Genomic DNA, 22,941 nt, shown 5'->3' on the forward strand with positions numbered 1-22,941 from the left:
TATCAGTAGGTAAACTACCTCACAAACAACAGTCAGAGCTTGACATGTAAACAGGTAACTATACATAATGACACAGTTAATTTCATATTAGGATATACAGGGTTGAGCACTGTTCAAGACATAACATGGACCCCAGGTAAAAGGTTTCTCTCAAAAATGAGAACGTAAGGTTAATGCAGTGATACTAAAGTTACCTAAAGACTAAAGTCTCATGCAAGAGACTTTTCTGTTAGTTGTCATAGGAAAAAATAAAGTAATAATTAACACCCCCCCCTTTCAGGTGTCCACTTTTTGTATTAGACACTAGATAGTAAAAAAAATCTCCAATACTTCAGTAGTCACATTTCCATCCTACAGAAGGCAACTGTGCACCTGCCTATGTGTTTAGCACATTACAATGGCAAGTTTCCAGTTCTTACTGTTGAAGAACTGTGAAGATAGTTAATAGTAGTATCTTAATTAAATGATAAAAACGTAACAACTACTTCATTTTTATTTACATTTGGTTTTGGCATAGTATTAGCTAGAACAGTGAAAGTGGCTTGTGCTATTCCACTCAGCTTATGCTTTGGTGATGAGGACAATGTCTGGGTTCGTAACTCTACAATGTGACATTTAAGCTTTTATTTTTAAGATTTTTTTTTTTAATTGTATAGAAACATTTTATGAGGATTATGTTTGGATAAATTTTTAATTGTTCTGTATTTGGAGTCTAAACAAAGTGACATAAATTGTATTTTTTTGATCTTTACTTTTCATATTACTGTATTAATTTTTTAATACACGCAGAATAAATGTTTTTACTGACAACAGAAAAATGATCTCATAATTTCAATGTTAGGTGGAAATTTTTAAAAAACACTGGAGGACAAGAAACAGGAAAACACGAACTCATAAATGCAGCTAATTTTCACATATTATACAGTAATCCTCTTGCTCTCAAATAGATTCACTGAGTAGTTGACTTTTATGACAAAGCAGTGTAACAAAACCACTGAATGATACTGACATGTCTGAATTTTTTTTGGTTTGGTTTGGTTTTAATGCATGTATTATTATTATTAAAAATTTCTCCAGGTAAAAGGAGACTCCCAGTGCAAGAAGGAATTTTTTCAGTATATATTTTCATATGTGTAATTATCTATGAGAGAGGTAATTCATCTTATGTACTGCAAGAACTATGGCAGAACATAATACTTGATCATTTTGCCAAATACCCACAAATCAGAGAACAAGCATGATAAAACATCCATAAGATGCAAGTTTGTTCCTATGAAAATCACACAAGTATTTCCAAAACATTTGAGTCTCACTTTCTATCAGAAAATCTCACATTAATGGAGTTTCCAGGAGTCAAAAGTCCATGGGTTTTGGCATGAACTGGTTCGGTTTTGGGAGAAATTTTGATCTCAAAATTCTGAAGCAACTGTGAAGATAAACAGGACAAGTATTAGAAAAACTGCAAAATTACAGATGAAGATTAAACTTTGGAAGAAAACATAACAGACTGTCACAAACAAAACTACTGTTGCCAATTCTGTGGAGTGTTGGTGCTACGATTCCCACACAGGAAAGAAAAAATAGTTGTTACAAGGTGAAGACTGTAGTTAAAAAATCTTTCTCCTCTGATTGATGGAGGACTGAGCCAGTTCTTTCTGAAGAATTTCCACACAAGTAGATTAAACAGTCTGCGCTATCAAAGAAACTAAGGTCTTTTTCAAACCTTGTGAGCTTCCTCTCTATGTGTTTTGATTCACTTCCTTTAATATAAATCAGTATGTGTAATTATAAAACAAAGTAATAAAAGAATTGCAATCCCATTGCTCACATTTCTCTTCCTGGGCAGAATGAAACAAAACAAACATGAGACGGCAACTGTCCAGTGCACCAAGTGAAACAATCATAATTCAAGGAGTCAAACAGTAGAACCTCTCCTGAATAGAATCACCATAATTCAGTCACACAGGCTCTCTATGTATTAAACCTCTATTTCCATACACTGAAACTGAGAGAATCAGTGGCAAACATAAATCACAGAAACTGTGGGCTAAAACAAACTTCAGGAGATTTATCTCACCTGTTTTGAAGCCGAACATAGAACAGTTCAGCTATCTATTTTTAAACTTTCAAGAAGAAAATACTGCAACATCCTCAACTTTTCCTAATGTTAAATCTGAATATTTTTCCTATAAAATAAGCAATCTTAGAATCGTAGAATAGTTTGGGTTGGAAGGGACCTTAAAGATCATCTAGTTCCAACCCCCCTGCTGTGGGCAGGGACACCCTCCACTAGACCACGTTGCCCAAAGCCTCATCCAGCCTGGCCTTGAACACTTCCAGGGATGGGGCCTCCACAACCTCTCTGGGCAACCTGTTCCAGTGCCTCACCACTCTAACAGTAAAGAATTTCTTTCTAACATCTAATCTAAATCGACCCTCCTTCAGCTTGAACCCATTACCCCTTGTCCTGTCACTACACTCCCTGATAAACAGCCCCTCACCATCTTTCCTGTAGGCCCCTTCAGGTACTGGTAAGCCGCAATTAGATCTCCCCGGAGCTCCGGATCTCTTCTCTTATCTTTCTGCTAGTAAGCATGATGAACACATTATTTTCCTACTCATAACTACCTTTTCATCTCATTCTTCTCTTTTTCAAACCTCTCATTCTTGTTATTCCCTCTGTCTTCCAAATTTCCTCCAATTTCACTATATTGTCCTTAAAATGCAGTGCACAGGGGCGATGGCGTACCATTGTCTAGCTGGGGATTTGCCAGTGTTTGACAAGACTGAGTAATTTAGCTCCTCTTTCTGACATACAATATGCTTGCTAATACTGTTAATATACTCAAGTATTACACTGCCTTGTCAGAATTCGCATCATTATTGTTGACCGATTTCTTACTATATCCTTCCAGTCTGTTTCTAGCCAGCCGGTCAGCAATTTGAATTTATGCATTTGATTTCTTTTCAAGAGCTGTAACTTGCAACTGTCCTTACTGAATAATTTTGTGTTGGTTCTGGAACATTTCTCTATTTTTTCATAATTCTATATTCACGTCCTCTGATTTTAACTTAATTCATGTCAGCTTGACATCCTATGCAAACTCTAAAAGTACTCCATCATTTACTCTGTTAATGAAAATACCAACCTAAATCAAATGCAGGACAGACTCTTACAGAATTTTAATTAAACACTTTCCCAGTTCAATAGCAAATATTTGACAGCTACTGCCTTCAGCTATTTCTTTTTTTCCAACCAGTTATGCATGCATTTTATAGGTACTTCCATCTGGAAGAAATTTTATTAAATTAATTGTGAGAACAACATACAGGGCATATGAAAATACTTCCTGAAGTCAGAATACATGGTTTATTTTCTATCTACCACATTAGGTAAGTGATCAAGTCAAAGAAAGAAATCAGACTGGTCTGAAACAATTTCTCTGACCAGCTCCATGCTTTGTGTGTTTCTATGTTTAAATCACTTAAGTATCATCTCAGTGCTTGTAAATAGGTTGTGTGCTATTTTGTTATAGTTTCTTTCCAGAAAACAAAAGAAGGATCTCTATTACTTCCTTCATCGTCCTTTTCGAAAAGATGCAAGTATGTTTGTTTTATCCAGCCCCCTGAGAGCTATCTCACTCCCAGTTCTGAAAGACAGATGCTAATTGTTCAGAGATTGCTCTAGGAGTTTACTTAAGGAAATTCTAAGGCAAATTCAATCAAGCTTTGATCTGAATACATATAATGGGTCTAAATATTTTTACAGTTAAGTAACTATAGTTTCCAAATCATTTGAGTTTTGATTGCATAATCTGAGCTCAGTATTTGAGTTAAAGGGTGTCTTATAAATGACAAAACCGTAGCGGCTGTTAGGAAAGCTTTCTTTATGATATGAAGCAATGGAAAAGAATATGTACTAACTACATATATAACTATAAATTATGTATCTGTAAATGATAAGGCGGCTAAAAGAACAAGAAGGGACAGAAAACCACAGAACATAGAAAAATTCTACTATTTGTCGTAAAACCATCGTCAGTACAAGGATATAAAAACATTTTTACATCCTTAAGTACTGAATTCTTTGTAACTAAAATACTGAAACTGAGCAGGTAACCATTCTAATATACATTAAGAAAGACTTTTAATTTGCTTGCAAAAACCTTCCGTACTAAATCCATATATTTCCTTATCAATCTTACCTTTAGTTTTACTTCATTTGTACTACAAAGAATATTTCTTCTGCAATGTAGTTTAACTAGCATGCTACATTTCGAGCATGATTATCTTCAATTTTTTAAGCCTTTGCAGGATGAGTATGCTAGACAACACTCCAAAACAAAGGTTTTGTGCACTGTAAGACATCCAGAAATGGTATACATAGAAAAGAATCATACCAATATATTTTTCTTCTTGTAATGCTGTCACATAGTTCTAACCTGAATCAGTGCAAGATGAATTTCCAGCTCTGCAATTCTCTTTCCTATACAACTTCGAATGCCATAACCAAAGGGGATGGAACCAAAATTGTCTACTCTGTCCAAATTATCTTTCCTCAGCCAGCGTTCAGGTCGGAACTCATTTGCCATTGAGAAATTTTCTTCGCTGTATGAAGTAGTATAATGACAGAGTGCCAGCTGTGTCTGAGGAAATAAACGACATTTCTATTCAGCTAACTCCAATACACATAACAAAATAAAAAAGCATTTGTAATTACTGTAATTGCTGCAACATGAGGTGATAAAAATTAAGTATCCTTCAGTAATTCTAGAAGGAAAAAAGGATACCTAGAAAATTATATCCCTTTCTCAACTGGTCAATGAAGCAATCTTCAAATTGTTTTAAATGTTGCTGGATATATTATAGACAATGCAGTGGGGAATGAGATGGGAACAAAAGTCACAAGTATTGGGAATTGTCTCAAAAAGGTATTATGAGAGAAAAGGAGATGAGAGATACAAGACAATGGAAAAGGAAAAAATGGAGGATGCAAAGAAAAAAAAGAACCCACCTCAGGAAATAAAACAACAATAATCGATGTGGTGATGTTTCCAAATAAATCATGTGTGTGGTGTAATAATATTTAAATATTAAGTATATTAAGAATTAAGAATCCTGACTGTTTTAAAGCTACGTTGCTCTAACACAGAAGTGCTGTTATTTAAAATAGCACCATACAGTTCTACCATGATCTCCATGTAATCTTTGAATAGTATAAAGAAAAATTTGTAATTTAAAAAGGAAATTAAACTCTTTCTACAAAGGGAATTAATAGGCAAAGGATTAGAAAACTGCAAGAATAATTAATGTTTTTTTAATCAAATTGTAACATTGCACAGAGATGTTATCAATAAACTCCACCCTCAAGAATACTGAGAACAAGTCAGGATGGTAAATTTGATTAGCAGGTGAGGACCCAAATCTAAAAAAAACCCAACAGCAACAAGTCAATTATAAAATCCATTTTTTGCCATATAAATGGGTATTACTGAAATACTTTCCTCTTAATGCTCTAGCTTAGTGAAATCTTTTTAAATCAATGAAGTGTATATATGTTGTAACAAATCACATTTCATACACAAAAATTAAACTTGTTCTCTGCAGAGGACTGCAATAGAACCTACCCCTTTAGGTATCAAGTATCCTCCAATGATCAAGTCTTTTTGGGTCACTCTTCCATTTCCTGGCAATACTGGATATAACCTAGAGACAAATATTTATGAGAAGTTCAACAGTAGTAACTAATTCAACTTTAAAAGGTTAGATTGGAATTTGCACTCACAAATGTGCAATATGAATACAATATGCATTCACGGCAAAAAGTTTTTCAAAAGCACAGAACACCTTGGAGATTCAAAGACCTTAAATCATCTGTGAGAATATGATTAACACCTGAGAAAGGTTATTTACTAGTAACTGGAGGTTCAGCTATTTGGTCTACTTATTTGCTTTACACATGTACAAACACGTAACCAGTTGATCAAGCTGGAGACATTTTAGCACTACTGCGATCTGAAAAAGCCTTGTTGATGCCTTCTCTAAAATCCTCTTACTCCCCTCACCTCACTCTGTGAACATGTGTATAAACATACAAAAAAACCATGTCACATGCCTTCAATTTAAGTCAAGAAGCTTAAAATGATTGTAGTGGCACTGCAAAGTACCACTGTGCAGCAGTGTGTGGGGGAGGAGGTTGTGCAGTCCATCGTACAGGCTAATACTTAAAAGGCAAAAATCAAGCTTTCAATTACCTTAACAGATGTATGTGATACTACTTCTACCACACTTAAAAACATTAAACTATCTTATTTCATTGCTTGGGCATCCTTGGACACAATACTGCTAAAATGAATAAAAGCAGAAGGAGCAAATAGCAGTAACAACAACTGAATACAAACGTTAGCATGGACTCAAAATTCATTACAACTACACAGAATTAATTTTTTTAATTAATGATTGCAGTTGTCTGCTACTTACCTCAAGGTTTCTTTCAGCACAGCTCTAATCAAAGGCAATTTTGGGACATCATGAGCAACAGGAACTTGGATTTTCCCTAACTTATTGACTATTTCCTCATAAACACGCTGTTGAACCTCTGGGTGCTTTGCCAACAAGTATGTTGCCCAGGACAAAGTAAAAGAAGTCTGAGGAAGAAACCACAAGCTTCATCATCATCATCTTCAAGTGCAACAAGATTAGATTAAAAGTAATTTCAAGCCAAGAAAACCCATGGGTTTTCAACTATGTGTTTTATATGTTTAAAGTTATAAAACAGACTGGCAATGATTTACATCTAGACTCAGTGGGATGTTGTCAGACTTCACCATCCCGTCCTTTGTCTCTTTCCCATTTAAAAATCCCCCACATATCAAAACGACTCTTGCTGATATTTTCCCAGTGAAATATTAAAAAGCAACAGAAAAACCAAATGCAAACAAAACTACATAAACAATACTGAAACATAAAGATTCTAAACAGCAATGGATTAACTGTTAGTTTTCAATATGTGTTTCACCTTTCTTCCCAACAAAAACATTTCACAGGAAACAAGAGAATACTACTCAGAACATTACAACCCCTCTGAAGCTTATGGTGGTCTCCTCATAGCATCCACACAACAGAATTGATATTATCACTGCTAAAATTATACTTTATCCTTTGGTAAGGAATGCTACACCACAGTTAGCACTTTCTACTTCTTGAAAATTCCCACTTGACTGAAATTCAGCATCCCACTGAAAGCCTTCTTTAGGAAGCTCAAAGATGAGCTTATATATTTAAAGTGGCCCCACGATGTTAGAATATTCCTCCCCCTCAATTACTGATTCTAATAATCATCAAGACTCCAGAAAAGAGGTACTGTGTGAAAAATCATTTTAAAATATTTTGCCTGAAGGAAGAAACAGAACACAAGGCAGAAGACAGTTCAACTTTGAGCACAAGATCATTTAAAGGAACTCATCATCTAAACCTCTTTCACCTTAGCTGGAAAAATTGCACTTCAATGCACATTTGTGGCTTAGGATATACTCTGAGAGCATGAACTCACTCCATCTGTACTAACATGGAACTAAGAACAATATTTCAACTTCATCAGCTGCACCCAAGACATTAAGGTTAAGCAAATGGCCTTACTTGAGCCTGCTTCCCTCACAACCATCACTGAAGACAGAAAGTTTACCATGAAAAATGTATTTTCAGTGTTCCTGAGTAAGTATGGCAGAGAAAGTGACAATCATCCTGTTCCTTACCTGTGTTGTTCTTAGTATCTTGCAGCATTTAAGAGAGAAAGATTGTAACCTCTACCCTAATTTTCTTGAATTATTCTTAAATGTACATTTTTTTCAACTTGTATAATGAAGACAAACAACCAGTTTCACTTTCTAGGCAGGATACAGTTCTATTTTCAGCTTCTCACGCATTGGCACAACAAAGCTTAAGGTTATAAACAATGTATAGGTATAAAACCCAACTTCTGGAAATGTCTTATTTTGGGCTTACATTTAAGATCAATTTAGAATGCAAATTTGTCATGACAATGACCTTTTATGTCTTGTCTTCAAATTGGGGTATAATGCTTGAAGTATCATTCTCAGAACCTTTCCTTTTTTCTTCTTGTGATATTGAGTGGCTGTCCCTTGCTAAAATGCAACCCTGTCCTATTCCTCTTGGAGTTCAGAGGAGCTGGCAATTGTGCCAGCTGTATACAGAACTTCCCCGATATAAACAGTTTCTTCCCAGGTTCCCAGCTCCTTCATAACCTCTTAAAAATTAGCACTGTTCCAAGGAGAGCCAAAATGCTTTGTAGCCAAAAACTGCCTTGCAATTTTGTTGAAAGCTTTTGTAATCCTCTAAATCTCTTTCATTTTCTATGATAAAGTGAGATCTGAAGTGACAGCAGTAGGGGAAAAAGAGTTCCCTCAATTTCTGTCTTGTACTTGGAAATGAGGAAATCAGAAGTAGTGTCCTCTCACAAAATGATTGTTGCCAGCTGAGAAAGCTAAGTCAAGCAGAAAGAGAAATTCTTGTTGGCATGAACTTGAACACTGTCCTTTTAGTTTAATGAAAACTCTCTCACGCAGTAAAAATGGAAAATTAAGGATCTGAAAGATTAGAAAATGAATGGGATGAATAACTGTGCTTTACTTAAGAACCAAACATCAAAAAGCTCTCCAAACTCATAAGCCCTTGGGAAATTTAACAAATGGAATAATCTTCAGCACATAAATAAGCTTTACATATGTTCCTTATTTTGGAATTCAAAAGTATTACTGTTGGGGGTCTTTTTGTTTTCTTTAGAAACCTTACAAACTTTCTTAAATCGAAAAAATCTGAATGCCATTATCCAGAGAGGTTTTTTTACTTGAAGGATACTTTATTTTTTTACTTATTTTAATCTTTTCTACTGTAAGACTATTAAACACAGTCCTACACAGCACTTTCTTTATCAAATTCATATAGATTTCTTTTTAAAAATTGCTCATTTACAATAATATTGTTCACTGATATTCTAAATAACTCCCTGGTATTCTAAATAATTCCATATGCATCGTATATACAATAACTCATTTTTATCTTTTCTTATTCTTCTGATTGTCATGCTGCAGTCAATACTAAGCTACATTGATTTCACATGATAGGAATGAAAGAAGAGTAAGATATATACATGACCTTAATGTTTCTTCAAATGCTCTAGATGACAAATCAGGATAAGGAAAAATGGACACATAAAATCCTTCCCCAGGTGCTAGCATACCTCAGATGCTACCCTCATGAATGCTGAGCCCCATCACCTCAGCTCTTTGCCTCAGATTGAGTGTAGTTGCCAGCACAAGCATGGGTGGTGAACTTACTCCTTACCTACGTTAGTGCTAGCCTAACACCCCCCTCCTAATGGACTTCAGCACAAACCAGGTATCTGATCCATACTGTGTGTCCCAGATGATTGAATTAGCCATATATAAAAATCCTTTACCAAATTCTACATATGAGTTCATTGATTTTTTCACACTAACTTTCAGCAGCCTTTTCTATTGTGGTCTACCTAAAGCAGCACAATTCTAACTTGATATTCAAACTAGGAAAAGAAAATATATGCAATTCAAGCCGAATGTGAAGACAACTGCTATGTTAACCATGTGATAAACTACGTAACTAACTCCCAAATGATGGGTTCCTGTAAACCACAGTTAGAACAGAACAACACTGACTTTATTCTAGTAGAGAGATTCCGCAGTGCTGTAAGCATTTTCTATTATTTTAAAGATGCAATGACTTAAATGTATCAGAAATTACGTCCTTATAAACAACATAACTCCCCCTGAAGATAGCTGTGAACAGTACTAGTTTACAAAAATAAGAAAAGTGGTAACAAGCTTACTGTGTCCACTCCTGCCAGAAGCATTTCAGTCATATTGGCATAGATCTCTTCCAAAGTAAGTTCCTTACTGACTAGGAGATACGTAAGTAGCCCACCATTCACTTCTTCTCCTTGGTCCAGCTGAGACTGAATAGCCTTCAATTTGTTGTCAACATGGATTTGACCTTTGGGATTCAAAAAAAATTTTTTTATTTTTATTTTTCTGCTGGTTCCTTTCAGTAATAACATTTCCCCCTTATGCTACACTACATAGCCATAAAAAGACAAAATATTTTAATCTATTTTCTCAGGGAAAAGATAATTGGTGGTGGAGGTCTTTGTATACTCACGGTAAGGAAAGACAGAGCTGACAGGAACCTCGGTAGCTCACAGCATGAGAATGCTGAGCACGAGGAAAAGACACAAGAGACTATAGTTTCTGAGAGTGAAGGAAGCTCAAGGTCAAGTTTTCACGCCCACCTGACTTGTTTTCTGATGACTCTGCAAAGCATGCTGCAAGTCAGCACACAGCGGCTGCTAAAAGATGTTAGCAGCAACCAGAAGGTCAAAGCCACAGAACTGAATCACACTGAAGACAAAGATGAGGAGCATCAAGTAATAAAAATTGAAAAACTTCAGCGAATGACATTTTGAGCAATTTCACCCACAATCCCATTTATACTTTAGTGACTACAAACAGCATCTTCTGTGAAACAAGGGCTTTAAAAAGAGGAAAACTCCTCAGAAAGTTAATGCCTCACAGAATGAGCTTACAAAAAAAAGAACTAGAATTAACATCTTCCTTTATGAAACCTATACACATCACATCCAGTGATTCTCACCATTGAATTCCTTTTTCACAAAGGGATTAAACAAAGAAATAGTATAACAAGTTTCACATGGAACAAATTCCTCATGAACAGTTTTCACCTGCTGTAAGGATAAAGCTGAACTCTGCTGGTTTTAACCCACAAAAGGGAACAAGAGTACTTTATCATGGGGAATAATTTAACAGTGGCAGTGTAAAAAAGTATGTGTTTCACAGAAAACACACTTGCATCAGCATTAAATGGATTCCCTGATGCCTACTGTAGGTACAGATCAATACATAATAAAAATTTAACATATTAGGTATACTAAAAGTAAATACTCTACTCTTAAGAACATGTGCACATGGCTACCTAGACAAATACTGCTGATAAAATAAATTAAAAAATGCATGCAGCTTTCTAACATTAGAGAGGAAAAAAGGGTTCAAGGTTTTTTAAACACTCCAGAATATTAAAAAAAATATATATTGGAGAGACAACTCCTTTTTACTTACATGAAAGCTGATTGATAAAGTAGCCTGGAATGTTTTATTCACAAAAAATCATATTGTAGTACAGCTGTGTACTTCTATGTCACCTTATATGTTTGTATGTGTATACATAAACTTCTCAAAGAATTTAATTAATTGCTAGAGTCTCATTTTTTAACTTTCTAGTCAGTTTTAGTGGTGATTATTTGACAGAGTGCCTGACTTGAAAACTTGCTGAAGTCAACAAAACCACCTTCATTAAAATTTCAGTGGCTTAAGATAAAGCCTTGGCAAAGAACTTGGACCTGGAGTGAGGACTGGGCACTGAAACGGTTGAAGACAAATAAAGAAACAGAAGGATAAAATAGGAGAATATTTAAATACTGGTAAAATTCTTTTTCAGTATTTTTTAAAACGGTTCCCTTGGCCAGTCTGAGTTTAATATGAAACTTACTTCTATCACAATGTCATTTTATAATTTTAGAAGACAAATGCAGCAAGTCCTGTTCAAACACACACAGAACCTGCAGAAATACAGCTGAACTTTTCTACTACTAAATCTTACTAAATTTGAAGAGTCCATCCCAGGATCTGCAGAACTCTCTCCAGGGTTTTGGAATAAGTGGACGAAGCCATTTGGGAATAGCACCTGCATACATAGTGGTCTTAAACATACTAAACATCAATTCCAGAGCCTCAATATATTCAACAGTCTGCTGTGGGACGTTGTTTTCCAGGCAGCCCAACCGGCATTCATACAGAATAGTTGCCACACCTGCACATATGAAATCAAAGAATTTGCTATACACATGCATATATACATATTAATAATTTAAGGAATTATAATGCTAACATAATGGAACAACCTTCCAAAAATGTTTCGTCATTACTGCAGTTGGGAGCAGATAAAATAGAAATTTAAAATACAGAAAAAATCCCAGCTAAACATTGTAGCGAGACAGTGGCTACTACGTCAGTAATGCTCAGCATGAGAAGACAGCTGGCAATTCCACCAGCTGTAGAGCAACCCTCCCGCGTTTGCTGTGTTTTGCATTGCACTGCAAATCCCAAGCCTGCCGTGTTGGCCTCTGAACACACAGGGACACACAAGTCCAAAGACATTTCTGATAACTGGTGATAACACAGGATTTTCTCGTAGTGGCTGTGCCTTTCTTCGACATAAGCTGGTAGTAAATGAATAGTGAGTATGCATAAATGGATAAAGAGCTTGCACTCTAGACAGTGATTTCAATGCACACAATATACTCCATGTGGCCCTGAAAAACAGCAAGTGTGTGACACTTAAAAGTGACAATATTGACTCCTTTCTTGTTCCTGACTTGTTATAATTTCCTCAGATATTTTGTCAGCAGTATTGCAGTGATCCCTACTAGAAATACCATTCCCCTCCCCAGTATTTTATATATATTTTTATTAAATTATTCTTCTTCTCAACTCTGGACCATTTCTTCCATTTATTAAGTTAATTCCCATTCATCCATTAGTGTTCCTGCAATCTCTCAGCTCAGTTTTTATAAACATACCCAACTTACTAAATATTAGACAGAACTCAGCCAGAAACTGCCCTATTGGACTTAGCCAAAATGTTCTCTCAGTTTGACAGCAAACCATTTTTAATTACTTTCTGAACACAGGTTTCTAGCAATTTTTCCTCCCAACTTGCAAAATCTAGCTCATATTACCTAGTTTATTTATGAAAATATCACATGGTACGGTACAAAAAGCATTCCTATTATCAAAATAGCCTTATTTAATGATTTTTCTAAAATCCAGTGGGGCAATTAGGTAATTTAAAAAGGCATTTAAATAATTTCTCAAAGCCATTTGCATCAAATCAAATGTTTTTAAATAAATGTTGTGCTTTTAAATTCATTAGTTAACAGTTTGTCCACATCTTTCCAGGAAATATTAGAATAACTGTTAACCAAATAAGTAGAGTAATTGGTCTATTAACACTCTAATCTATTTTTTCTGTGTGTCTCATTAAAAACAGGAAAAATAGATATGTTTAACCTTGACCTTGCCCTCTATCAAACTCTCCATAAATTCTCAAGTATAGATATAGATATTTTAATAAACTTTTCTGTTCCCCGTTCTTTTCTTCATATTTCTTCTTTAATGACAAAAATAATAATTCTAAAATCTGCCTATTTTCAACTCACTCTTCCTTCCCCAATTTTCCTCCCCAGGAGGATATTTTTCAATGCCTATTATTTCTCCTGTGCCTTTCTCAGAAACTGCTAGTTCTTATGCATTCTTTTGCTCTTTACATGGTCTTTTAAAAAAAATCTTACATATTGGTTCCCTGAACAGTTGACAGCGTAAGTTAATTAAAACTGCAATTCCTATAGGAAATAAGTGTGTGCCAGGCACAAGTTAGAAATTAAAAGCTAAAAGAATGCGAAGAATTTAAACTAACCCATCAGTTAAAGAGAATCTGTAAGCTCAGACTTTAAAAATCCATAAAATTGGTGACTCTTAGTTCAATGCCATTTTTAGACATTATTAATGTAGAACAGACTTAGGTTAGTTTACCAAACCCTCAGCCAGCCATTTGATATAGCATCTGCACAGGTGAGCAATTTGGAAGTTCTTGCAAATCTCAAATTATTCAGCTGCCTGTCAGCAAAGAGTACCAAGGTTTTTAAAAGGCACTACCTATAACAAGATCAGGTTGCATGCAGTCAGTCAAAGGAATGCATGAGATATGAATCACCATTAGATTTCTATAAGAACGCAGGAAATGCTGTACTAGCTCAGGCTGGAGTTCCATTTAGCATTCCCTCATTAATGGTAGCCAGAGTCAGATGATTTTAAGGCAAGCGTAACAATCCCACACTTGGCATGCGTAGGCAGGGGAAAGCAGCATCTTTTCCCACATTCAGCTATGAACAGAATTTAGATACATCACACAGTGATTCCCCACCTGGAATTCGGACAGGATGTTGCCAAATTAACAGATCTTAGAAGTCACACTGTTAGAAGGTCAACATCCTTATTGTTGAGAAATTAATACAGAAATACTGAGTACTGAAACTACTCAGGGCCTTGATTGTACATTTTACCTATATACCAGCATTTCCACAGGCATTGTCCCTTAAAATAAGGTATCAACTCTTTGGACTCTACAAAGGAATTCTACTGAAATCTACTGCACTAAGTAGGAAGACACCTGAATGCAGAATATCAAGCTTCCATTTTCAGATTAATCACACTGGGGGACTAGTCATTTGACAAAGATGCCTAACCATAAGCACACTGCTTTACATCCATTTTCTTTATCGATGTTATACAGCCTAGGCTTACCTTCCATTGAATACTTGAAGAAAAGGTTGTTAACATTGGTCACTGTTTCCCCATCGTCCTCTTGATTTCTGAGGGTGTGGATTCTTTTAATTAAGTCTGTTATAACTTCATTGACTCCTTCAGAGTAAACAGCCACATCTTTGGGTTTCAGAATTTTTTGCCTCAATACACTTCTCATTTTTAGCCATTGTTCTCCCTCCCTAGAAGAAATTATTAATAATATCTACACACAATTCTCCTGAACAATCAGTAGCTGGGTAAGAGCTCCACAATGAAACTGTTTATGATTTTTCATCTCAAATGAAAGCGAGTGGTAAAATGAAAATGATTATCATGTATATTTGGCATGATGCCTTTACATTTTTATTCTGCATTTATTGCACATCCTCATTAAATTTCAGTGTTGCAACATGTATGTACATCTGTAAGTCAATCTCTGGTCTGAATGACAGAACTTGTCCACTCAGTGTTCTGAATTTGACAAGTGTCTCTATATATTAGTATTATAGTAGTAGCTAACACAAGAAATTTGCAAAACTTTTTTATTGAAATTACTTTAAATAATATTTCAATGGATAGTCTGCAAAATTGCTTTTGCCTAGAATTGGTGCTTAATTACTATCCAGATCTGACAAATCAACGATTTGAGCTAGTACGATAAATGCCATTACTGAAACATCACTTTCAGTTACCCTAATTCTAAACCTACAAAGTAATAGGATAGCAGACCTAGCTATAGAGAAACGATTTACAGCTAGATTCTCCTTTAGCTGAGCTATGTATTGAAATTTTTGTGCTGAAGACTAAAAGTCTGAACTGTAGCATCTGCATGCTTCACATGAGCAGAGTCTTTGGGAACAGGTTCCAGGGATATCTTTCAATTCCTTACGAAGACAGGCAGTTGTCTTTTATGTGTTTATTTTAAATTGCTATGTAAGTATTCCCCATTAAATTCTCTCACCTGAAGCAATGGTGCTGCAAGGTACAGAAACTTATTGGCCAGCAAAAGAATTTAATCTCTTTAACAGACATTTTCTGACTATCTCTTGATTTAAGATCTCATTTCACGAAATGTCAAGGAACTGTTAGTTTGAACTGCAGCTTAGGATTTGAGTCTGCAGTGCAATACGTAATGCCTTTTGCCACCATGAAAGAAACAGACTGTCCATGACTCAGGAAATTAGTTTCCCTCTAAATAAACATTCTGTGTCAGTGGGGACTGTGAGTAGTTCCCAGTGGCAATTAACCACACCCACATGCACTGCAAGTTTATGCAAGCTTTAAAGACAGATAACTGTTCTAGAAATCAGCCACGTAAAAACATCTCTGCATGGGGATGCACAACTGTGAATGTCCCACTGACTTCTCTGCATTCATCTACTGAGGGGGTGCTTTGCTGAACAATAAAGCTAAAGCCAACCTGAGCCAGCAAGTCCACACAGCACACTGCAAGTGAGTGCAACAGTGCAGATCTGAAGCAATAAAACCACATTTATGCAGTGCTGTGCCAAAGTTAGTAAGCCCTATTCTGCAATACTACTTCCAAGTAAGTGAGTCAGCTCAGACATCTCTAGTTGATAGACATTGTCCAATAATGGTTTTATGCAAGGTAGCTCACTCCACATTCAAACTACACATCATTACTATCCCTTTGAAAATTTAGAGCAGAACAGAAAATTGACCATAAATTCCTACCGTCTTCCCCCCTACTAGGCACACAAATTTCCCCACAGAGAAAAGCCTGAATTGCCAGATGACCTGTACAGTGCTTCAGAAAATCACTAAAGTTTTACAAGAAAACTTAGAAAATGAAGGAGTAACAACACTTACGCAGAAATAAGTCCCACAGCTCTCCCTCGTAAGTCTCTGTATTCCTGCCAGGATTCCATGTTAGCTCTTTGTGGTGCTCTACCTTCTGCGCGGAGGACTTGAGCAACCATATCTCGATCTGCAATGGATACAACAAACTGGGGACCAAAGTGAGACTTGAAGATCTTTCCATATTCCTGAGTGTGTTTTTGCTACAATATCACCAACAAAGAGAAAGAAAAGTAAAGTATTATTAAGGAGAAATAACACAAAAGGAAACTGACAATTTGTCATAAAGCGAATCAATCTATCGCATCTAGAACTTGATCCCCAGCCTTCCAGTCAAGGAATGGTTTGAAATGTCAGGAGAAAGCATCTAAGCACTACTGTGAAGTATTCACAAGGCAAACAGAGAGGTCACACTGTTCAGGACCTCTGACTGAAAAGACCCAAAGCTCTAAGGCACAAAGCGCGAGTGAAACCGAATGCTGAGATGATGAAAGGACTTGGGGCACTTAAAAACACATCTCTTCAGATCACACAGGTTAGAAAGAATGTCTGGAAAAATGAAAAGCATGGAGGTAAATAGGGTGAAATCAACAGTATCATACAAAGATATAATAATTTACTTTTAATGTCTTTTGTAAATAAAGATGTACTCTTTACAAAAACTACTTATAAATTTCTCACACCTGACCGAGGACGATGATAACACAGCACCTAGTGAAAAACTGCATTTTGGGACAGCTTCATCAGCAGTGAACTTTAGAAAGACAAATATTAATTCTGCAAAAGGAAGGAAAAGTTTACCAATTCCTGAAGTGAGGTTTATTTAGTGGCTGACCCACAAGTTGTATCATTCAAGCTGGAGGCAAGCAACAGGCAATTAAGAAAGAGGATTGGAAAACATTAAATTATGTGTTAAAAAAAACCCAAAAGTTTTCCAGTAAGATTGCGCTATCACTGTCCCATGAAATCTTATTGATTATTTCAAACAAATTTCATTCTGACATAGTGATGAAATGAAACGCCCAGCTCCCATGAATTCACTTGGAGTAGCGGTACACCATCATTTTAGAGGGAAAAAACAAAACTGCAAAGGACTTGTTAAAGAGATATTATTGGGATTTTAGATTTAAGAAAGCTTTACATTTTATAGCCTTTATTTCAGGTTAAAGTAGCAAGCAAGTTAAACTGTCCAAAGCTTAACTTTGACACATTACCTGCATCTAATCCAAAGACATCTGCTTGCAGAGTTATGCTGATTATAAATCAAAGATGTTCGATACAACTACACTAGTGAAGTCTCGTGTTGACCCAAGATTAACTTATGAGAAATATTTTTTTAATCAGTCTTGGTTACAGAGATGAATTGTTTAATTGCCAACAATAAGTTTAAGACACATGAATCACACTTCAGCATATGGTACCAAGCACTTATAAAAAACCTAACTCTTTTTGCCTGGTTTCCAAATAAAACAAGAGTTGTGCAATTGTGGTCTCTGTCAGTCTCCTTTTAACTACTTTTGGAACACAATGACCAATTTCAGTCAAGTTTAACACAGAGTTAAAGGTCTCCTACAACTATATTCTTACCATTTTCAAAAATCAGCACCTGGATTCAAATGAGACACACATATTAGTGACCTTGAGGAGGGAAATGCTACAGTAGGAACTCAACTGTTATCATTTCTGCTTGGTCTGTCGCTAACCAAACACCACACGCAGACCAATATACCAACAGGTACTCCCAAACCCCAAAGTATCTCTTGCCCTGGAGATATTTTAGAGATATTGAAACTGAACATGGAGAGAATTAAGAGCATAAGTGTTTAAGAAAAGCATGAGTTGGGTGGCAAGTGCTGCGAGGAAAAGGCAGCGGGGTGAAGGGGATACAGGTCACCAGTCACAGAAAAACAGGTTCAACAAATCTTGCTATTTACAGAGTAGCTTTTTTTTTCTACTGATGGTGAGGTTTACACGAGAGGATAAACTTCAACAGAAAATAAATCAAGTGTCAAGCCATCCAATCAAATAAATGAAATATTAGTTTTAAACCTGAAACAGACAAGGACAAGGTATTTGGACATCTCTTGGTTTCAGCAGAATGGTGTTCAGTGTATCAACCTCATGTTTAAAGAAATGCCCGGAATTTCTCTTCCATATTTTCTATCACAACATAGGCTTTCTTTCCCTCATTTCAAACCTTAAAAATACTACGCTTTCATGTCTCACATACCACTCTCACACCAGACATTCTTTCACACATCATAAATTCAAGCTGCCAGCATCCAAACCCTTCCCCCTCACCTTTCTTTTCTTTATACTTGCACAGCACTGACGAGACAAAAGAGATCTAACCCCATCAAATTAAAAATACTTTTCTTTTGTCATAATTGCTGTAGGCATTACTGCTTTGGCCAGGACTAACTGGAATCAAGTTACTGAGAACAGAACCTCCTTTGTGAAAAAGTGCTCGGCTTCCCCACCCCTTCTGCATATAGGGTACGAATATTTGTGTGCGCCGAAGGACATCGTTTAAGTAGCTGTGCTGGTTACCAAAGGGTTTCAGATTAATTCATTCCTGATGTTCACTGTATTGTTAAATTTAACAGACTGTTATTAATTCAGTAAATGCCTATTTGCATCCAGTGTGTATGTAAATAGGGCATCCATGATTTGTAATGTGATTTTTGAGACTCTAAATAGAATAAAAACTAGTATTGTATTACAATTTCCCCTTATCCTTCCTCCCACTTTCCTTTTTATGAATAACATTCATTAAAGAAGAAAATAGCCGTATCAGCTAATGGTAGTGAAAAGTACACGCTGTTTAGGTTGTCTTATATTCCTTTTAATATTTTGAGTAACTTTCACTGTTTTGACTGTGAAAGAACTTGAATTCAATGGTAGTATTTTTTTTTAGTGTTACGAGACTACGGTGAATGCCTCAAATTCTGTATACTACCACAGAGGTAGAAGAAAAAAAAATAATATATGCAACAAAAAGCTTTCGCTATCATGAAGTTACCATCTGCATGTGACTTGATTAGCAAGCAATTAAGTTGAGCAATTCATCATTAGCAATCTAGTTTGGCTGCCATCAAACACAGCATAGACTGAGGAGCCTAACACTTCTAGACATCTAAATGGTAAAGACAACAAAGCCAGACAAAACGGAGCAACTCATGTGATTTTTTTTTTTTTTTAGCTCTTTCCTGCCTCTTTCTGGTGGTTTTAGGCCCTTTGTAAATCCTGACTTTTGAGTTTTGATCCTCAAACCATTTAAAATTCTATCCTGTTCTCTTTGGTTTCCCTTTTCTGTTCTTACTTCCCTCTTGGTTGTGGGGTTTTTTTTTTTTTTTTATTTCGGTGATTTTCAGGTAGTGAACCTCTCGGGCTTGTCTCTGAATCCCTTCCTAGTGATCTCAGAAAGGTCTATAAGAAAAATAATAAATACTAAATTTGAGGTATTTCCAAAGAGATCTGTACTGCCAGTGGGAAGCGTTATGGATCCACCACTGAAAGAGGATGAAAATCACTGCTTTATTCCCTCAAACACAAGTGCTTACTTCAGAATCACTTGGACTACATAGGGAAGGGGCCCCAGGAGTCGCACTGTGACTTTTTAGGAATGAAACTCACGTGTTTGGCCAAGCAACCAAGAAAAAAATTTAAAAAAAATCATCTTTGGATAGAGACAGCCTTGCGGTAAGGCAGTTGCCCATGCCAACACCCACGAAATGCTGCACAGAAGGACACTCGTTCACCCAGCTCCTGCTGTCCCAAGCACGGCTAACCGCGCTTCACCCGCCATCGCAGGGGGCTACTGAGGAAGGGGACACGCCGCAGCCTGGGGACCATCACAGCAGCGGAGGTGCCCAAACCACAGAGGGCATTTCTCAACCCCCACCAGGGTTCAGATTTATTTTACCGTCTCCCGCCCCACCGCGTACTCCAGAGCAGCCATCCGCCAGGTGACAGGAGCCGCTCTCCCTCCTCTCCCCCCGCCATCGCCCTCCCGCCGCCATCAAGCCCCGCTTCCCGCCACCCGCCTCCCCTCCCTTCCCCCTTCTCCGCCCTCCGGCCCGCAAGCCAATGGAGCCGCCAGGGGAAAGGGGGGGGCAGCACAGCCGCCGCCGTTGCCCCCCGTTCCCGCACCCACCCACACCCCACACCCCCCCCCGGAAGGTTTTAAACCGCCCGCCTCCTGCTGAGGGGAGGGGGGCGGCAGCCGTGGGCTGGATAGAGCTGACGGCAGCGGGGCCAGGCGCATCTACCGCCCCCTCAGGGGACCTATATATGCGAAGTATATTTATGTAAAGGGAGGCCAGGGTAGAAGTGAGGGTTGGAGAGACAAAATGGTCTCTGGCCACAACGGAGGAGCGCCGGGCTGAGCTGAAAGAAGAAAAGCGGCGGGAGTCCCCTTCACACCACCCTGGCAAGCCGCGGCACTACCAGGCGGTCCCGGGTGGAAACAGCCCGGCGTGCCGGCGCGGCCTCACCTTCAGGGTGGGTGCTGCGCTCCGGGATTCGAGGAAAGCACACACTTCCCAGCTCTGCCCGCCAAAAATAAGTCCTTTGCAAGTCTGTGAAACCACTCGTTTCAAAAGATGGGATTTTTTTTTTTTTAAGTCTAAGGCACCTATGTAAAAGTTCGAAATACTCATAAATATGAAAAGGGGGAGAGCTCACAGACTAGGGGTGCCGGCGAGGCGGTCCCCTCACGTACGAGGGAAGGGGGGACTCGGGAGAGGGTGTCGGCCCGGCCCGCAAGCCACGTACTCGTAGGCTCCTCACCGAAGCAAACCCGCCAAAACCCCCGAGTGCTGCGGGGGACGGAGACCGAACGGGGGGGATCCTCTGATCCCGGCTCTTCCCTAACAGCGGGGACGCTGCGACCAGCTGCGGTGCTGGCAACCCGGTGACTGAGCAATGCTTTGTGAGGGGGAAAAGGAAAGGTTTAAGCAGTCCTGGCGTGAATAAAATAGTAAGAAGCCGAGTAAGCTGTACCTGGATTTCATGAATGCGGCCGAAGCCGTCCTTCCAGAAGAACTCGTAGAGATTGTAGAAGGTGTTGGGTCCAGGCATTTCTTGCAGGCTCTTCACCCTGCCAAGCTGGTGCGGGGGGGGCTGCAGCAGCTCCCCTGCGCGCCCTGAATCTGCCACCGTCTCCGCGCCTTTGTTCTCTGCCGCTGCCGGGGAGTTATTCTGCACCTCCAGAGACTGGCTGCTGCAAAGTTTGGGCAGCTGGTGAAACCTGCTGACAAAAATCGCGTGGTAAAAGTAAGTCCTCTCGGATTCAAGCGTCTGCTTGCATTTCATTGTCAAAACTCTCGTGAAGAAAGACATGTCTTAATTTCTGAAAGGTCCACTTTGCTCCTGCAGCTGCGTTTTATTTGGTTGCTCTTTCTTCACCGCCTGCTTTAACTTGTACAAGCAGCACTTCTCCAAACTCTTACTGCATGAGCATCAGTTTACACAGACCATTATTTAACGCTCCCTCCCCTAGGGCTGGAAAAGGGGGGTGGGTCTGAGATGAGACTTGAATAGAACGAACCTATTATTTTGTATAATTCAAATCAGACAAATTTACCCATTAAGCATGCAGACAAAGTTTAGTTTTTCCCTCTTTTCCCCCATTAGTTTGGCAAAAAGCTCACACAAGGATTATCCCATCTTTCTCCTTCATTAAAAAGGTGGGTTTAGGGCTATTTTTTCTGTGGCATTAATTCATTCCCATGTTAGAAAATACTATATTTTCTGCCAGAAGTTCTCTTAGTACCATTCATCATCCTGTAACATATACGGAAAACATTTCTGCATCCATGTAGAAATAGCAATGATTTTACACAGTAACCTTACAAACAGTTCCTGTAAATTACAATATCCAGGGATGTTATTTGTATTGCAGAATGATTTATCTTTTGGACAGTATATACTCCATAAGCAGCTTCTGTTGACTTTTCTAGAAAATAACCAGTGCCCTGTAACTGCACAGTGTTCCACCACACTTTTTCCTCAATTTGGCTGCATAGATCTATAATCACGCACACAGAACTTGAGCTCCAACCTGTATATCAACTTGTTTTGCACAATTTCAAAAGTGCTAGTGCTGTCTTCATTCCTATTTCTGTAATTCTGAAGGTGTTAGTAATAATCTGTAAAATGTTGATCAGTTTCAGAAATTACATGGAAGAGACCCCCTTGGTTTTAATTGAATCAGAAGCTCAGGGAAAACTTGAGGAAAAGAGAGGAAAGTCTCAAGGAAGATCTGCATTTCCAGAGCTTAGTTATGAATAAACTGCTGGAAAAGTAAAAGTAAGTCTAGTGAGCTTCAATGTTATTTGCTTTTGTTTTCCTACTGTTTATCTTTCTACATTTATATTTTTGAGGCCACAATCTAATTAAGATTTGTGTACATGCTTAATTTTACCACTGATATCTCCACTGAAATAAATCTACCTCTGAACTTAGACATGTGCATCAGTCTTTGTAGATACAGCAGTAAATGTTACAGGAATAAAAGGCAGATGGTAAACAGTCTTAAAATCTATAAAGTACATACTGGTTTAGGCTAAAATATTGTCTTTAAAATAGGCTTCATCATACGCAAAAGGGTCCAGAGAACAGCAACAGGAAA

The 22,941-nt window shown here is 37.8% G+C and overlaps 1 protein-coding gene across 2 annotated transcripts; it reads right to left on the minus strand.

Moving 5' to 3' along the window:
• Positions 1–1,018: 1,018 nt before the first annotated feature.
• LOC129208044 (cytochrome P450 27C1) lies at positions 1,019–21,701 on the minus strand. 2 transcript variants are annotated; one of them, XM_054830171.1, is made up of 9 exons: positions 21,312–21,701; positions 16,320–16,510; positions 14,490–14,689; positions 11,728–11,937; positions 9,884–10,047; positions 6,481–6,647; positions 5,628–5,706; positions 4,443–4,646; positions 1,019–1,426 (listed from the first exon to the last, which is right to left on the minus strand). In XM_054830171.1, the coding sequence occupies exons 1-9, from the start codon at positions 21,648–21,650 to the stop codon at positions 1,310–1,312; spliced, it is 1,671 nt and encodes a 556-aa protein (XP_054686146.1). In that variant the 5' UTR covers positions 21,651–21,701; the 3' UTR covers positions 1,019–1,309. The 2 variants fall into 2 exon arrangements, with proteins under 2 accessions (XP_054686146.1, XP_054686147.1); XM_054830172.1 differs by having other exon boundaries at positions 16,320–16,437; positions 21,312–21,430.
• Between the last annotated feature and the right edge of the window lie 1,240 nt (positions 21,702–22,941).

This window comes from Grus americana, chromosome 6 (genome assembly GCF_028858705.1).
Source record: "Grus americana isolate bGruAme1 chromosome 6, bGruAme1.mat, whole genome shotgun sequence".
Classification (NCBI taxonomy): domain Eukaryota; kingdom Metazoa; phylum Chordata; class Aves; order Gruiformes; family Gruidae; genus Grus; species Grus americana.

Excerpts from the sequence above, each read along its gene's own strand:
- LOC129208044 (XM_054830171.1), bottom strand. The coding sequence starts at position 21,650 with ATGTCTTTCTTCACGAGAGTTTTGACAATGAAATGCAAGCAGACGCTT. Across the intron at positions 4,647-5,627 it reads GATACTTGATACCTAAAGGG|ACACAGCTGGCACTCTGTCA; the intron begins GTAGGTTCTATT and ends TTATTTCCTCAG. Across the intron at positions 1,427-4,442 it reads TTCATCTTGCACTGATTCAG|TTGCTTCAGAATTTTGAGAT; the intron begins GTTAGAACTATG and ends TTATCTTCACAG.